Source organism: Castor canadensis, chromosome 16 (assembly GCF_047511655.1).
Source record: "Castor canadensis chromosome 16, mCasCan1.hap1v2, whole genome shotgun sequence".
Taxonomy (NCBI): Eukaryota; Metazoa; Chordata; class Mammalia; order Rodentia; family Castoridae; genus Castor; species Castor canadensis.
In genome coordinates this window covers 18,897,572-18,910,895 of record NC_133401.1, presented here as the reverse complement: position 1 = coordinate 18,910,895, position 13,324 = coordinate 18,897,572, and the positions used below count along the sequence as shown (strand labels likewise).

The 13,324-nt window shown below is 44.6% G+C and overlaps 1 protein-coding gene across 1 annotated transcript in view; it reads left to right on the top strand.

Annotated features, from left to right (window-relative positions):
* The window catches only part of LOC109697572 (cytosolic phospholipase A2 gamma-like), a 32,734-nt gene that overhangs the window by 17,540 nt on the left and 1,870 nt on the right, over positions 1-13,324 (top strand). The window contains exons 9-13 of the mRNA XM_074057871.1: positions 3,322-3,453; positions 5,327-5,488; positions 6,778-6,876; positions 8,062-8,225; positions 12,718-12,889. Of these exons, the coding sequence (XP_073913972.1) occupies positions 3,322-3,453; positions 5,327-5,488; positions 6,778-6,876; positions 8,062-8,225; positions 12,718-12,889 (729 nt within the window). The remainder of the gene's footprint in view (positions 1-3,321; positions 3,454-5,326; positions 5,489-6,777; positions 6,877-8,061; positions 8,226-12,717; positions 12,890-13,324) is intronic.

The window sequence follows — 13,324 nt, the reverse complement described above, 5'->3', positions numbered from 1 at the left end:
AACAGAACAAAGGCAAAGTAGAGAGTAACAGTGAGTGAAGAGGTTGGATGATATTAGGCCAGGAAATACTAGTGTGCACAAAGAAAGAAACCCCAAATTTCTCTACTTTAGACAAAGAGCCTGTGTTTTGATGATGCAAACACAGTTTGAGTTGGTGTCCCTCCTGGGATCAAAGCTGCTTGTGTCTTGTCACTCCTCATCTAAAAACAAAGTTCCCAATGTTTGCTCCATAAGAGATCTGGAGAGCCACAGAGTGCCTTTTATGGTAGGCTTGATGTAGTATGCATCACCTCCACTCAGATCACATGGCCCCTACCCACCCCCAGGGGCAGTTGACAGATATCGTTGCCTATGTGCACAGGAAGAAGCAAGGCAGTGAGCACAGAGCATTCTTGCTCCCTCCTTAGAAAGTACCCAGTGCTCAACCCCCATCCCACCCCCATCTTAGTCACTAAGGCTTCCCTAGCAAAGGACCATAGGCTGCGTGGCTTACAAAGCACGAATTTGTATTTCAAATCTGGAAGCTGGAAGTCTAAAATCAGGATCCTGGCAGGGTTGGGTTGTGGACAGGGCCCTTTTCTGTAGCAGACTGACAACTTCTAGTATCTCTGGAGTTCCTTTATAAGGCCACTCATCACAACCAAAGGACTCCACCCTGGTGACCCCCCAATTGCTCCACCTCCTAATGCAGTCCCACTGGAGGTTTGGATTTTAGTGTATGCATTTGCAGGGTACAGAAGCACTCAGTTCATAGCACTCACCCTCCCCTCTCTTCCCTCTCCCTCCCTCAGTGTGCTCTAGACATACTCCCTCTCCTTCATCTTCTTGCTTTTTCACTGTCTGTGCCTTAGGTGTAGAGGACCTTCTCCCTCAGAATTCCCAGTTATTAGGGGCTTTCCTCAGATTGTCACTGTCTCAGAGAGACCTCCCTGAGGCCCCCAGGCCTGAAATATCATCCCTGTCACCTTTCCTCTAAGATCCACTTTTCTTCTTACTTCTTATCATTTTCCAACATGACAGTGTGTATTCATTTCCTTGTTTATTTCCTGCTTTACTCTCTGGAGCAAAGTCCTTAGGTTTCTCTCTTGAGGGTGTCCACAAGATGGAAACTATGTCCTTTCTAACCCTTACAGTGTTTGCCTTTCTCATGCTCAGTCTCTCATGTGTATGGCAGAAGCTATGTGCCATGTGGCAGTGGCCTGGCTCTGATGGCTGGTTGGACATGCAGTCACATGTACTTGTGTTTTACCCCTTCTTGAATTGATTGCTCATAGATGTAACCCACGCCAATGCCTACACTGTGGGATTCTGGGTAATTTTCAAGAGTATGAAGAAGTCTTAGAAGGTTGAAGCAGGACATAGACACTGTATGCCAAGGGTTTTATGTTCTTCATTCTTTTTTGAAACCTGGTACAGTCCCTGGGCAGCAGCAGAAACATGAAAGTTATTTACTGAAGAAATGGATGGATGAGTCTAGTTAGCCCAGTGCTTACACTGTGGGAAGAAAGACTTTATATCCTGATGTGTGCTTCACACATCAGACATTTTCTTTGTCTGTTTATTTGTTTTGGGACAAGGTCTCACTATGTATGTAGCCCAGGCTGACCTCAAACTCATAATCCTCCTGCCTCAGCCTCCCCTTATGTCCATCAGTATTTTAAAAACATATATCTAAGGCCAGGCATGATGGTTCATGCCTGTAATCCTAGCTTCTCAGGAGATGGAGATCAGGAGGATCATAGTTCAAGGACTGCTTGGGCAAAAAAGATAGTAAGACCTCATCTCAACAAAAAAAAGCTGGGCCTGGTGGCACACAATTGTCATCCCAGCTACATAGATGGTATAATTAGGATGATCACAAAAATGTGATATCCCATCTAAAAAATAACCAAAGCAAAAAGTGTATGTATAGATCAAATGGTAGAGCACCTGCCTAGCAAGTGTGAAGTCTCTGTGTGTGTGTCTGTGTGTGTGTCTGTGTGTGTGTGTGCTTATGATAAAATATACAAATCAGTGGCTCATACATATTCACAGTACTGTGGACCCATCACCAGCAGCCATACTCAGAACTTATCCTTCATCCCTAGCATTTAAATTGGTACACATTAAACAATAGCTCTCTCTTTCCCTGTCCCCTGGCCTCTGGTGACTTCTATTCCTCATTCTGTTTCTGTGAATTTGCCTATTGTAAGTGCTTCCTATGAAATGGATAAAATGCTATGTTTCCCCAAAGCTTATATGATGAAGACTGAACCCTGAGGGTGGTGAAATACATTAAGAGATGGGGGTCTCTGGGAACTGACTAGGTCTTGAGGGTGGGGCTTATGATCAGGATGAAAGGTCTTTTAATCGAGGCCCCAGAGAGCCAGCTGGTCTCTTCTGCCATGTGAGGATCCTGGGACACAGGTGCTACATGAACTACACTGGCATACCCTCCCACACATCTACCCTAACAACACCTCAGTGTTGGACTTCCCTAGAACTGTGAGAAATAACTTTCTGGTGTTTATAAGCCATGCAGATTGTAGGACTTTACTACAGAAGCCCAAGTGGACTAGAACTTCCTCTAAGTGGACTAGGACTTCCTCTATGTGGAATACTGACTGCTTTCACTGAGCATAGTATGCATTGTAACCAGGTCTTCCATGCTTGCTGTATATAGTGTGTATCACTTGAAGTGTGTAGCATCCTCATGAAGCTGTGGAATAGTATTCCATATTGTGTGGAACAGCTGCACCATGGTTTTCTTCTCCATTCACTGTTGATGGACATTTGGATTATTTGTGTGTTTGGTTATTGTGAATAGTGCTGCTATGAATGTTACTTACAGGAAATTTTTTGACAGATATGGAAAGTGAAGATCCTAAGCAGGTAAACAAACCAATCATACTAAACCGCTTAGGTTAGAGAGGGGACAGGGTGCAGGGGTGCTCAGTCTCCCTGTTTGGTTTCCCTAGAAGGGAGTAAAGGGGGAAGGAGAGAAGCCAAACAGGTGCGAGGTCCCAGCCTGGTCTTCAGGGGCCCTGGAACAAAAGTCTGACACTTAGACTCTATCCTACCTGCAGCAAGGGAGCTAAGCTTCCATTCTCCTATATACACACCAGTCACCAGCTCTGGTGAGCCTGGGGGGAATGTCCAGTCTTGGGTACAACATCTGTGGTGCAGCCACTCCATGCATTGCAGGTGGAGCCTTTGCAAACAAAGCACAGGGAAGGTGGCCTGGGGATGCCCAGATTGGGAACAAGGTACTAAAGGGACACAGGAGGGAAGAGAGTGATGGAATCCGTGTATTTCATGGGTGAGTATCTTGTGTCTGTGCAGGGATGATTACAGAAGAGACAGCAGTGGACGAAGCACTCCTAGAATTGATGGTGGCTTACATAAAAGATGAAAAGGACCCCAGTATCCAGAAGAAGCTCCAGGCCCTGCAGCAAGCACTGGGTGCCAGGAGAGGTTTGTACACTAGGACTTGCTTGGAAATTACCCAGTGATGATGGCGGGCCAGAGATTGTGAGGATAGCAGGTGACTGAGACACAAGCAGGTGGGTGAGCTGTGAAAACATGCAGCAAGGGCAGTCACACTTTCCTCTCACAGGTAAAGTGTCAGGCCTACAATGTCCAGGCTGCAAATGTAAAATGAAAGGAGGGCCAAGGGCATGGCTGAAGTGGTAGAGCACTTGACTATCAGGTCAGAGGTCCTGAGTTTTAACACCAGCACCGATATATATAAGTAAATACATAAATAAATGCATGAATGAAAGGAAAGAAGGAAGGGAGGGATGGAAACAAGGAGAGATGAGGATGACTTAGGCTGAGGCACTGAGAAGGGAAGAGAGAAGAAACCTAACAGGGCCATCAGTCACTCTACCCATCACCTCTCACCATTCCCCTCTGTTGTGGAACCTCCATGCTCATTTCCCCAGTGGCTGGTCTGGGCGTTCTTACATTCCCCTCATCAGTGACTAACAGTTACTTTCCCCCCTCATCGCCATCAGTGTCCTTACTGTATTTGGTCCTCACACACCCTGTGAAATAGGTACTTCTGATATCCCTCTTCTTCAGGTGATGAAACTAGGGCACAGAGAGGTTGAATAAGATGGAAAAGGTCACACGGTTTATATATGACAACTATGGCATTCAGCCAAAAATAATTGTTGTGTCCATGTACACAACAATTATTCCATAATGATTAAAAGTCTGAAAAATCCAGGTTTTTTGTTATTAATTGACTAATTTATACAGTAGACCCTTGGGAACTGTGGGCAGATGGTCCCAAGAAGAACACTGTTGAGGAAAAAAATGCACATGCTTGAGATGCATGGAGTTCAGTATTGTACTTTGGATGCTTGATTCCTTTTTCCCATATGCTACCCATCTACCACAAAAGACGTGCTGCCTTTCAACAAATCTAAACTTTTCACTTTATCACTTAATTTAACTGTGCTTTGGGGGCACCAATTGCTTTTATGAGAGGCATGTTTTTACAATATTAAGAGCACCATCATGCCAGCTTATCAATTGAGATGGAGGTTCAGCCAAATTTTTGTCCTGGCTAGCCTCAAACCAAAATCCTCGCTATTTCTACCTCCAAGTACAAGGGATTGCAGATGTGAGCCACCTGGCTAATTTTTTTATTTTTATTTTGATTGTGCTTGATCAAAACATAGATAATAAATCCATGAGTGAGGCTGGTGAATTATATTCGTTTTAGGATATGCCATGAGATGGTTATATTTGGGGACAGCCTGTGCATGCAGATTCATTCAAGGTTTTCCATAAAGGGAAGAGCAGTGGGCAGGACCTTGGGATTGTATCCCAGCTCATTTCCCATCTGTGTGCCCTTCAGCAAGTGTCTTAACTTCTCTGTGCTTCTGTTTTCCTCATCTGGGTAGTGGGTATGATCCTCCCCTCCCCCTTGTAATATGGTAAATGTTGACCAGAGTTGATGTGAGGTCCCCAAAATTGGGCCTGCATATGATGAGCACTCAGTCATTTTGAGCAGAATTGTCATTGAGGTGAGGGAGAGCTGAGCACCGGGTAATTGCTGGGTGTGAATAAAAGGGGACCAGGGGAGTGCTGAGAATGAACTCTGAGCAGCACCACTGTGTAAAGTCTGAAGAGAGGCAGAGGAGACAGCATAAGTGGAAGAAAACTAGGCAGTGTTGGGAACGCCAACAGGCAAGGGACAGGGACAGCTTCCTCAGAAGCCCAGTCAGGATAGGAGGAGCTGCTGGGGTGTCAGGAAAGATGAGACAGTGGGCTGGGCGATGGTTCTTGGCAGATGGCATGGACCAGTCAGAGTCAACGTCTGAGTTTCTTGGTGTAGGTAAGCAGGGAGAGCCTGAGTACAGGGAACTGGCCATGATGATCCGGAATTGGAGCAAAGCCTCCCTGCAGGAGCGGGGCCAGATCCTGGAAACCCTGGTGGGTCACTTCACAAGGCAAGCAAGCACGATGGCCGTTTCCAGAGCTTTGAGTGTGTACAGGGGTAAGTGCCATTGCATTGGCCCTCTTCCTTCCCTCACTCATCCCCACCCTCTCTAGGCCATCCTGCAGGGGTCCCCTGCCAAGGGTGACCATGTTTTCATGCATGGATTCTTTCATCCAGGATGTCCCAAGCTGTTAATAAGCCATAAACCTGTGGGGGTGGGGGTGTTTACAGAGGGACACGACAGAGCAGGTGCCTGCCCTTTCACATCAACACCTAGAGTAGTATTTGAGGAAGTACCTGGTTAACATAGCATACCCAACACAAACCAGTGTATCAAAAAACACGCTGACAATAGACACTTATTTATTGGTCATAAACCTATATAGGATAGGTGTTTCTGGTTGTACAGATGGGAACAGAGATGTGAAGTAACTGTTCGAGATTACACAGCTCATAAAAATCCAATTCAAGTCCATAGCCAGCCAAAGACTTTCCTTCCTAATTGATTTGCTTTCTTGCCACTCTGCCTATCATTGAGAGAAATGACCGGAGCTAGAACCCAGAGACGAAGAGACGACCTAAAGGGAGGGGAGGGCGCTGTGGTTCCAGGGTGGAGAAGTTGTATGAAGAACTAGTGGTGAGGTCAAAGAGAACAGAAGCACGGAAAAGAAATTAGAACACAGAGTTGACTGGTCTTGGCAATAGTCCAATGTGACGGGTGAGGAAGGAACAGGATTCTGGGATAATGACTAAATTATTCCGAGAGTGACTTGGAGGCCACTTGGACTGAGGATGGGAACATGGTAGAATAGTCCAGAAACAAATTCTAGAAAATTCCAGGCCTTACAGAGAACAAGGTTTTCCCCCCTGATAACCAGATGTTCATATAGTCACACCCAAACCACCCAAACTGTCACTTACAGCCCAAGAACAGGGGCCTAAAGTGGCAGCCAGACCACTACGCCCCTGGATATTGCCTATTTGCAGCTCCCTGTATGAGTCTGCTCAGGACGCCATGACAGAGTGTCTCATACTAGGCAGCCCAACAAGAGACAAGGTTTTTGTTTCCCAGATGCTGGAGTACAAGGTCAAGGTTGACTTCTCCTGATACCTGTCTTCTTGGCCTGCAGCTAGACACCATGCTGCGTGCCTGTCCTCCTCATCAATACAAACACAAGTGCTATTGGATCAGGGTCCCACTCTCATGAGTTCATTTTCCTCCTTGAAAGCCCTGTGTCCACGTCCAGTCATGCTGCATGTGAGGAGCTTCACCATAGGACTTTAGGGGATGGGGACACATTTTATCCCACAAGACTCATGTTGACCCTCTCAATTTCTCCCTCTAGTAACATTCTGGGACATTTTGGATTTTCTGGCTAAAACCGTAATGTGCATTTGGAACTGGGAATGGGGGACCGTTCACAACTTCCTGCTTAAACTCTATGGTGAGAAAGCTCCACTTCCCGTTTCTCTCATCCCTAGTCAGGGTCATATGGGGGGAGACGAGGGACATGAAGTGATCTCACATCATCCCTTCCCCAGACCTGCAGGGGTGGGGGTGGCAGCAAAGCTCACACAGATCTCAATGGATGAGCTCCCGGTAGGTGGAGGGTCCCAATGAAAGATGTGTGGCCCCACTGGCATCAGTGTAAGGTATTGAGAAAACCCAACTCCTAAAAACAAGTGGATGGTTTTCTGTGGCTCTGAAAGAATGCAAAACATCTTAATTCTTTGCTGGCCAGTCCTTAAAACTCTTTCACATGAATTTTCTTTTCATTTGCTTACTCTCTTCATCTGGGTAGAAATGCCCTCCAGAATATTCTGAAACCCCTTTATAATCTCCATAAGCTTCTGGCTTTATGGCTGATGAACAACCCCTCCCAAAGCCATGATGCTCCCTGCACATTTGAAATGTCCACACTCTTTAAGACATGGACATCCATGTAGTTTGTGTCCTTGTGCAAACTGATAAAAAGATGCATCCCCCTCTAAGAGGGAGTTCGAAATGTGTGCAAATTTGTTAGGTCTAGGCATGGCTTGATAAGTTCTATTAGTCTACTTTCTGTGTAACAAAAGACCCAAGTTTTGTTACTTTATAAAAAGAGATTTATTTAACTTATAGTTTTAGAGTCTGAAAGTCTAAGATCAAGCCACCCCATCTGTCCAGCCTCTGGTGAGCCTCTGCTGAGGGCCTCCTTGGGTCCATCAGGATATGGCAGAGAGCAGAAAGGAAGCATCCATATGCAGAAGTGGCACAGTAGATGCAGTAACCTCACTCTATAGCATCTCAGTCTCTCAAGAACTTATCCATTGCATGAGACCAATGTGAGTCCCTTTCCATGGAGGCTAATGACATACCACCTTCCAAAAGGCTCCACCTCTTAAAGGTTCTAGCAGCACACAGGGCACCTAGCTTCCAGCACTTGACCCTTTGGGGGAAACATTCAACCCCCATCTGAACCACAGTGCAGGTGCACATCAGTAATACCCCAACCCCCACTCAATTCTCTGTGGTGTTTAGTGCAGGGCAGGAAGCCGCAGATGTGTTTGCACACAAGCTGTTCGTCCATTCATACTCATGTGACCTCACTGTAGACTGGCAGGTGCAGAATCACTGGGTCTCTTCCTAGGCTCCAGAGTTGGTGTCACAGATGATGAGATGTGCAGCCGAAAACTCCTCCACCTCGTGGATGCTGGGCTTGCCATCAACAGTCCCTACCCACTTCTTCTGCCCCCTGCACGGGAAGTTCAGCTCATCCTCTCCTTTGACTTCAGTGCTGGAGACCCTTTTGAGGTAACTGAGAAGGACCTTGGGGAGTGGGTGGGACTGGGTGGAGGTGGAGCTCCATGAGAAAGAACTCAAAACCCTGCTAGGAAGCGGGCAATGGGGAGGTGCTGGCTGGTGGCCCAGAAAGCAAAGCCATTAACTCTGAGTCTTGAAGTGTGCACAGTCTGTCAACATCTAACATGCCTGTAACCTAAATTCAGTCAGGACCTTCCAGGACCACCTTCTGGATTTTGCTTCCCACCCTGACCACTTTGGCTTTGCCAGTTTTGCTCTTTGTCTGTGTGGTGCATTCTCCCCATGTGCATATCTTGAGCCATGAGGCTGCTTTTTCCTACTCACCTTGGCCTCCCGAGACCTGGTGCATAGAGGGAAGGAGAGTAAACACAGAACATGAGTTATGTTCATAGCTGACACTTTTAGGAAACAGTAGATATTTTTCTCAGCTGCACTGATCGGTTACACCAAGCATCACAGCCTGCTCTGCTACTTACCAGCAATTCATTTCACTTCTGTGCACGTTGATTTTCTCAACTATAAAAACATAGCTCAAGCTAGATATGGTGGCTCGAGCCTGTAATCATAGGTACACGGGAGACAGACATCGTGTAAATCATGTTCAAGGCCTCTGGGCAAAAAGATCATGTAACCTTTATCTCAACCAATGGCTGGGCATTGTGGTCCACGTCTGCCATCTCAGCTATGCAGGAAGTGTAAATAGGAGGATCATGGTCCAGCCTCTGAAAAAGGAAGATGATACTTCAAAAATAACCAAAAACCAAAAGAGTTAGCATATGGTTCAAATGGTAGAGGGTCATCCTCAGAAGTGCAAGATACTGAGTTCAAACCCCAGTATTGCCATAAACAGTAACTAATAAATGCAGTTGTTCATGCTAGGTCATCCAGTAATGTATAGATCACATTAATGGTGGTTAATGTTTATAATGGACTCAGCCCAGTACTGCCACTTGGCCTGGGGGTTATAAATAATATCTTTAAAAACATGCACACATGTATAACGTATGACTCTGATCATGCTTCACTTAACAACCACACATGCCCTCAGAAATGCATCTTAGTTTATTTATAATTAGTAAGAAAAATATTAATGTTATATTATTTATGCATCATGGGCTAGATATATGTAGACCAAAAGAAAATATAGAATATTCTGATCACTTGGAACAGATGAAAATAAACTCATTGTCAGTATCAGTGTGAGGAAATGGGAACACCCAGACTCCATTTGTAGTACCAACACTGGTGTAATTTTTTGTGAAATTACTCTTAGTTTATATTTATAATTTTTGTTATGGAAATTTCAAAACCATATAAAACTTGAGAGAATACCAGTAAATTTCTATGTAACCATTAGCCAGTTTCCAAAGTCAGAAACTTATAACCAATCTCATTTCCTATACACCACATGCAATAACTTGCATCCCCAATTACTTTGGAAAAATGTCATATGATTTCAGTTACAAATATTTAATATTATATCCAAAAGTTAAGTATTCCTTTAAAGTATTGTTACAATACCATCATCACATCTAAAATTCTAACAGTATTGATAAATGCATTGTAATGTGATTCCAACATCACACCAGCATTATAGAGTGTCCTTACACGTGACCATGGACAGTCCAGGTCAATCACTGCTGCTGGCATAACATGGCAGACTGTTTTACAGTACACCTTGTGAAAGTAGAAGTACACACCAAATACAAAGGAAAAGCATAGTTTCATACCTAAACCAATAATATAATCAATTGTTACATACTGTACATAATTGTATGTGCTATTTTTTGTGGTACTAGTATTTGACTCAGGGCCTTATGCTTGCTAGGCAGGTGCTCTACCACTTGAGCCACAACTGTAGCCCTTTTTGTTTCAGTTATTTTTCAGATACAGTCTCACATTTTTGCCTGTGTCTGACCTTGGACCTTGATCCTCTACCTATACCTCCCACATAGCTGGAGGACAGGTGTGCACTGTCCCACCACATCCTGCTTTTTTGTTGAGAGGGGACCTCACTAATGTTTGCCCACACTGGCTTCAAATGGCAATCCTCCTGATCTCCATCTCCCGAGTAGCTGGAATTAAGGTGAGAGCCACCACACCTGGCTCTTAAACTCACTATGTGTTTGTACAACTGGTAGACCAGCAGGTTTGCTTACACCAGCATCACTACAAACATGTGCATGATGCATTGCACTAAAACATGATGACGGCTATGACAACATTAGGCAAAAGGAATTTTTTGGTTCTATTATAATCTTTTATGATCATTTGTCATATACACATTCTTTCACTGACCAAACCGTACTTACTTGACCATTAATACTTGTAAAGTACTTAGCACAGCACCTGCCACTTAGAATAGTTTGTATATATTTTCTTTGGAAATCTGCACACATACATAATATTCAATTGTATGTATTATGTAATTATGTACAAATACATAATATACATACAATAATCATCACAATGCATATCTCTCACATTTATGTGTGATATAATGTATATTTATATATTATTAATATACATATAAATGCACACACATATCATCGGACATTTCTGATATGATATCAATCAGAGATAGCCACCTTATTTTCATTACCTCTGATCACCGTCTGGCTTGTCTCCTCTGTCTTTCTGGGTCTTCAGACCTGGAATACACAGGTTTTCTGGTTCTTGGATTTCTGCTGAAGTGAAAATTCCAAGACAGTATGATAAAGGGAGTCACCATCTTTGCCATCTGACTGTGAGCAATCAGTTTGACCTCTGGGCCTCAGATTTCTCATCCTCAAAATGGGTGTACCATCATCAGAATCTACAGATGCTCTTTCAGTGCCTGGTCCATAGCTGGTGTTCAGTGATGGTGATGATGCTTTGAGGGTGATGATAAAAAGGACAAGGTCACATGATGATAAGAAAAATAGTGGCAACTGTTAAAGTGAAACTTTAGAGAATACTTTGTAGATCTGTGCAAGTACATATGGCAGATAGCCACAGGTGACATGTGAGCATCTGAAATGCCCAGGCCACGTTGACATGTGCTTTGAGTATAAAGAACACCCCAGATTTTAAAGACCAAGAGTAAAAAAAGAATATAACAGAACTCATTCATCATTTTTTATTTTGATCATCTATACATTTGATATTTTCAGTTAACTAAATTTATTTGTTACTATGGTCTTTTGGCAATACTGGGGATTGAATTTAGGTCCTTGAGATTGGTAGGCAGGCTGTCTAACACTTAGGTCATGTCTCCAGCCCTTTTGTTTTTTGCTTTAGTTGTTTTCAGATAGGATCTCCCTTCTTTTAGTTTTTTTTTTCACTACTGGGGTTTGAACTCAGGGCCTACATCTTCAGCCACTCCATCAACCCTTTTCTGAGATGGGTTTTTTGAGATAGGGTCTCACAAAGTGTTCACCTGTGCTGGCTTCAAACCATGATCCTCTTGATCTCTGCCTCCTGAGTAGCTAGGATTATAGGCATGAGCCACCAGCACTTGGCAGAATCTCACATTTTTGCCTGGGGCTTCAATCCTCCTACCTGTGCCTCCCAATATCTGGGGTGACTTATATGAGCCATCACCCCCAGCTTGTACTTTGAGAAAGGTTGTCATGATTTTTTTTCACAGTCTGGACTCGAACCAAGATCATCCTATTTGCCACCTCCCCAATAGCTGGGTTTCCAGGTGTCAGCCACCATACCAGCCTAAAATTACTTTATAAACTAATTTTGCTTGTTTATTTTCACTTACTTCTATACTTTGGATCTTGAATGTGTCTCAAAAGTCCCTGATCCCCAATTGGTGCTTTGGGAGGTGACAGAACTTTTAGGAGGTGGAGTCTTACAGAGGTCATTCAGTCATTGAGAACATGCCTTCAAAGTGATGGTGGGACCCTGGTCCCTCCTTCTTTTTATTTTTGCTCCATCACACATTCCCGCCACACTGTCCTGCCTCATCACAAACCCAAAGCAATGGGGCCAAGTGATCATGGACTAAAACCTCTAAAACTGTAAGCCAAACAACCTTTTTACTTTTAAAAGTTGATTATCTCAGGCATTTGCCACAGTAATGGGAAGCTAACTTCACTTAAAAGCACCTCCATGGCTGACATGCTGCTTCTACTAGACAGCACTTGCCCAGTCATCTTCCACACCTCCCTAGGGGCTGGATGTTACAGAACCTGCAGGTGTGATGAGAGCAGCTGGTACCACACATCTGTTGGGGCAGAGGTGGGATTCAAACCCTCATCTGAGCACCTACTTCCTTATGCTCTGACTTCCCCCAGGTCCCAAGAATACTCTCAAGCCTGTGGAGGGTACTAGGCATTGTCCTGCAGGACATGGGCAATACCACCTGTACAAGAGAAAAGCACCCCATTTCCCAGTCCACCCCTGCTCTGTGGTGTATTTGGGCCCTGTGCTGCAGGCCTGAGGGGGTCTTCAGGACAGTTACTCAGACAGGTCCCCATTTCCTTCTTCACAGACAGTCAGGGCCACGGCTGACTACTGCTACCGCCATAAAATTCCCTTCCCGCTGGTGAAAGAGGCTGATCTGAAGGAGTGGGCCAAAGCCCCCAGCAGCTGCTACATCCTGAAAGGGGAAAGTGGACCTGTGGTGATGCATTTCCCCCTGTTTAACAAAGACAACTGTGGAGGTAGGTGCACAAGGAAGTGTGGGATGAAGGGCTACCAAGCAGACCAGATGGGTAGGCTGTGCTACACACAAGGGACACCTGGTCTACCCTCCAATGTGTCAAGGTCTAGAGAGAGTGAGCAGGAAGCATGCTAGGGCAGGGGGATATCATATTTTCTGTCTTAGTCTTGGATAGTTCTGTCTGTCTTTGGGGGCATTCTTGCCCTAGCTGAATAGCTGGGCCTTCATCCTGGGCACCCAACATTAAACCTGGAGTCCCAGCTAAGAAGCCAGCATTCATGATGAGTGGTCCTCCATTGACCAACTGTACCATTTCACACAGACTCTGTGGACATCTTGCCTTCCCCATCATGCCTCCCAAGTGAGATTCCCATTGTGGGATAAAGAGCGTCTGTCTTTTTATATCATTTAACAAACATTCATTGGTCACCTACTC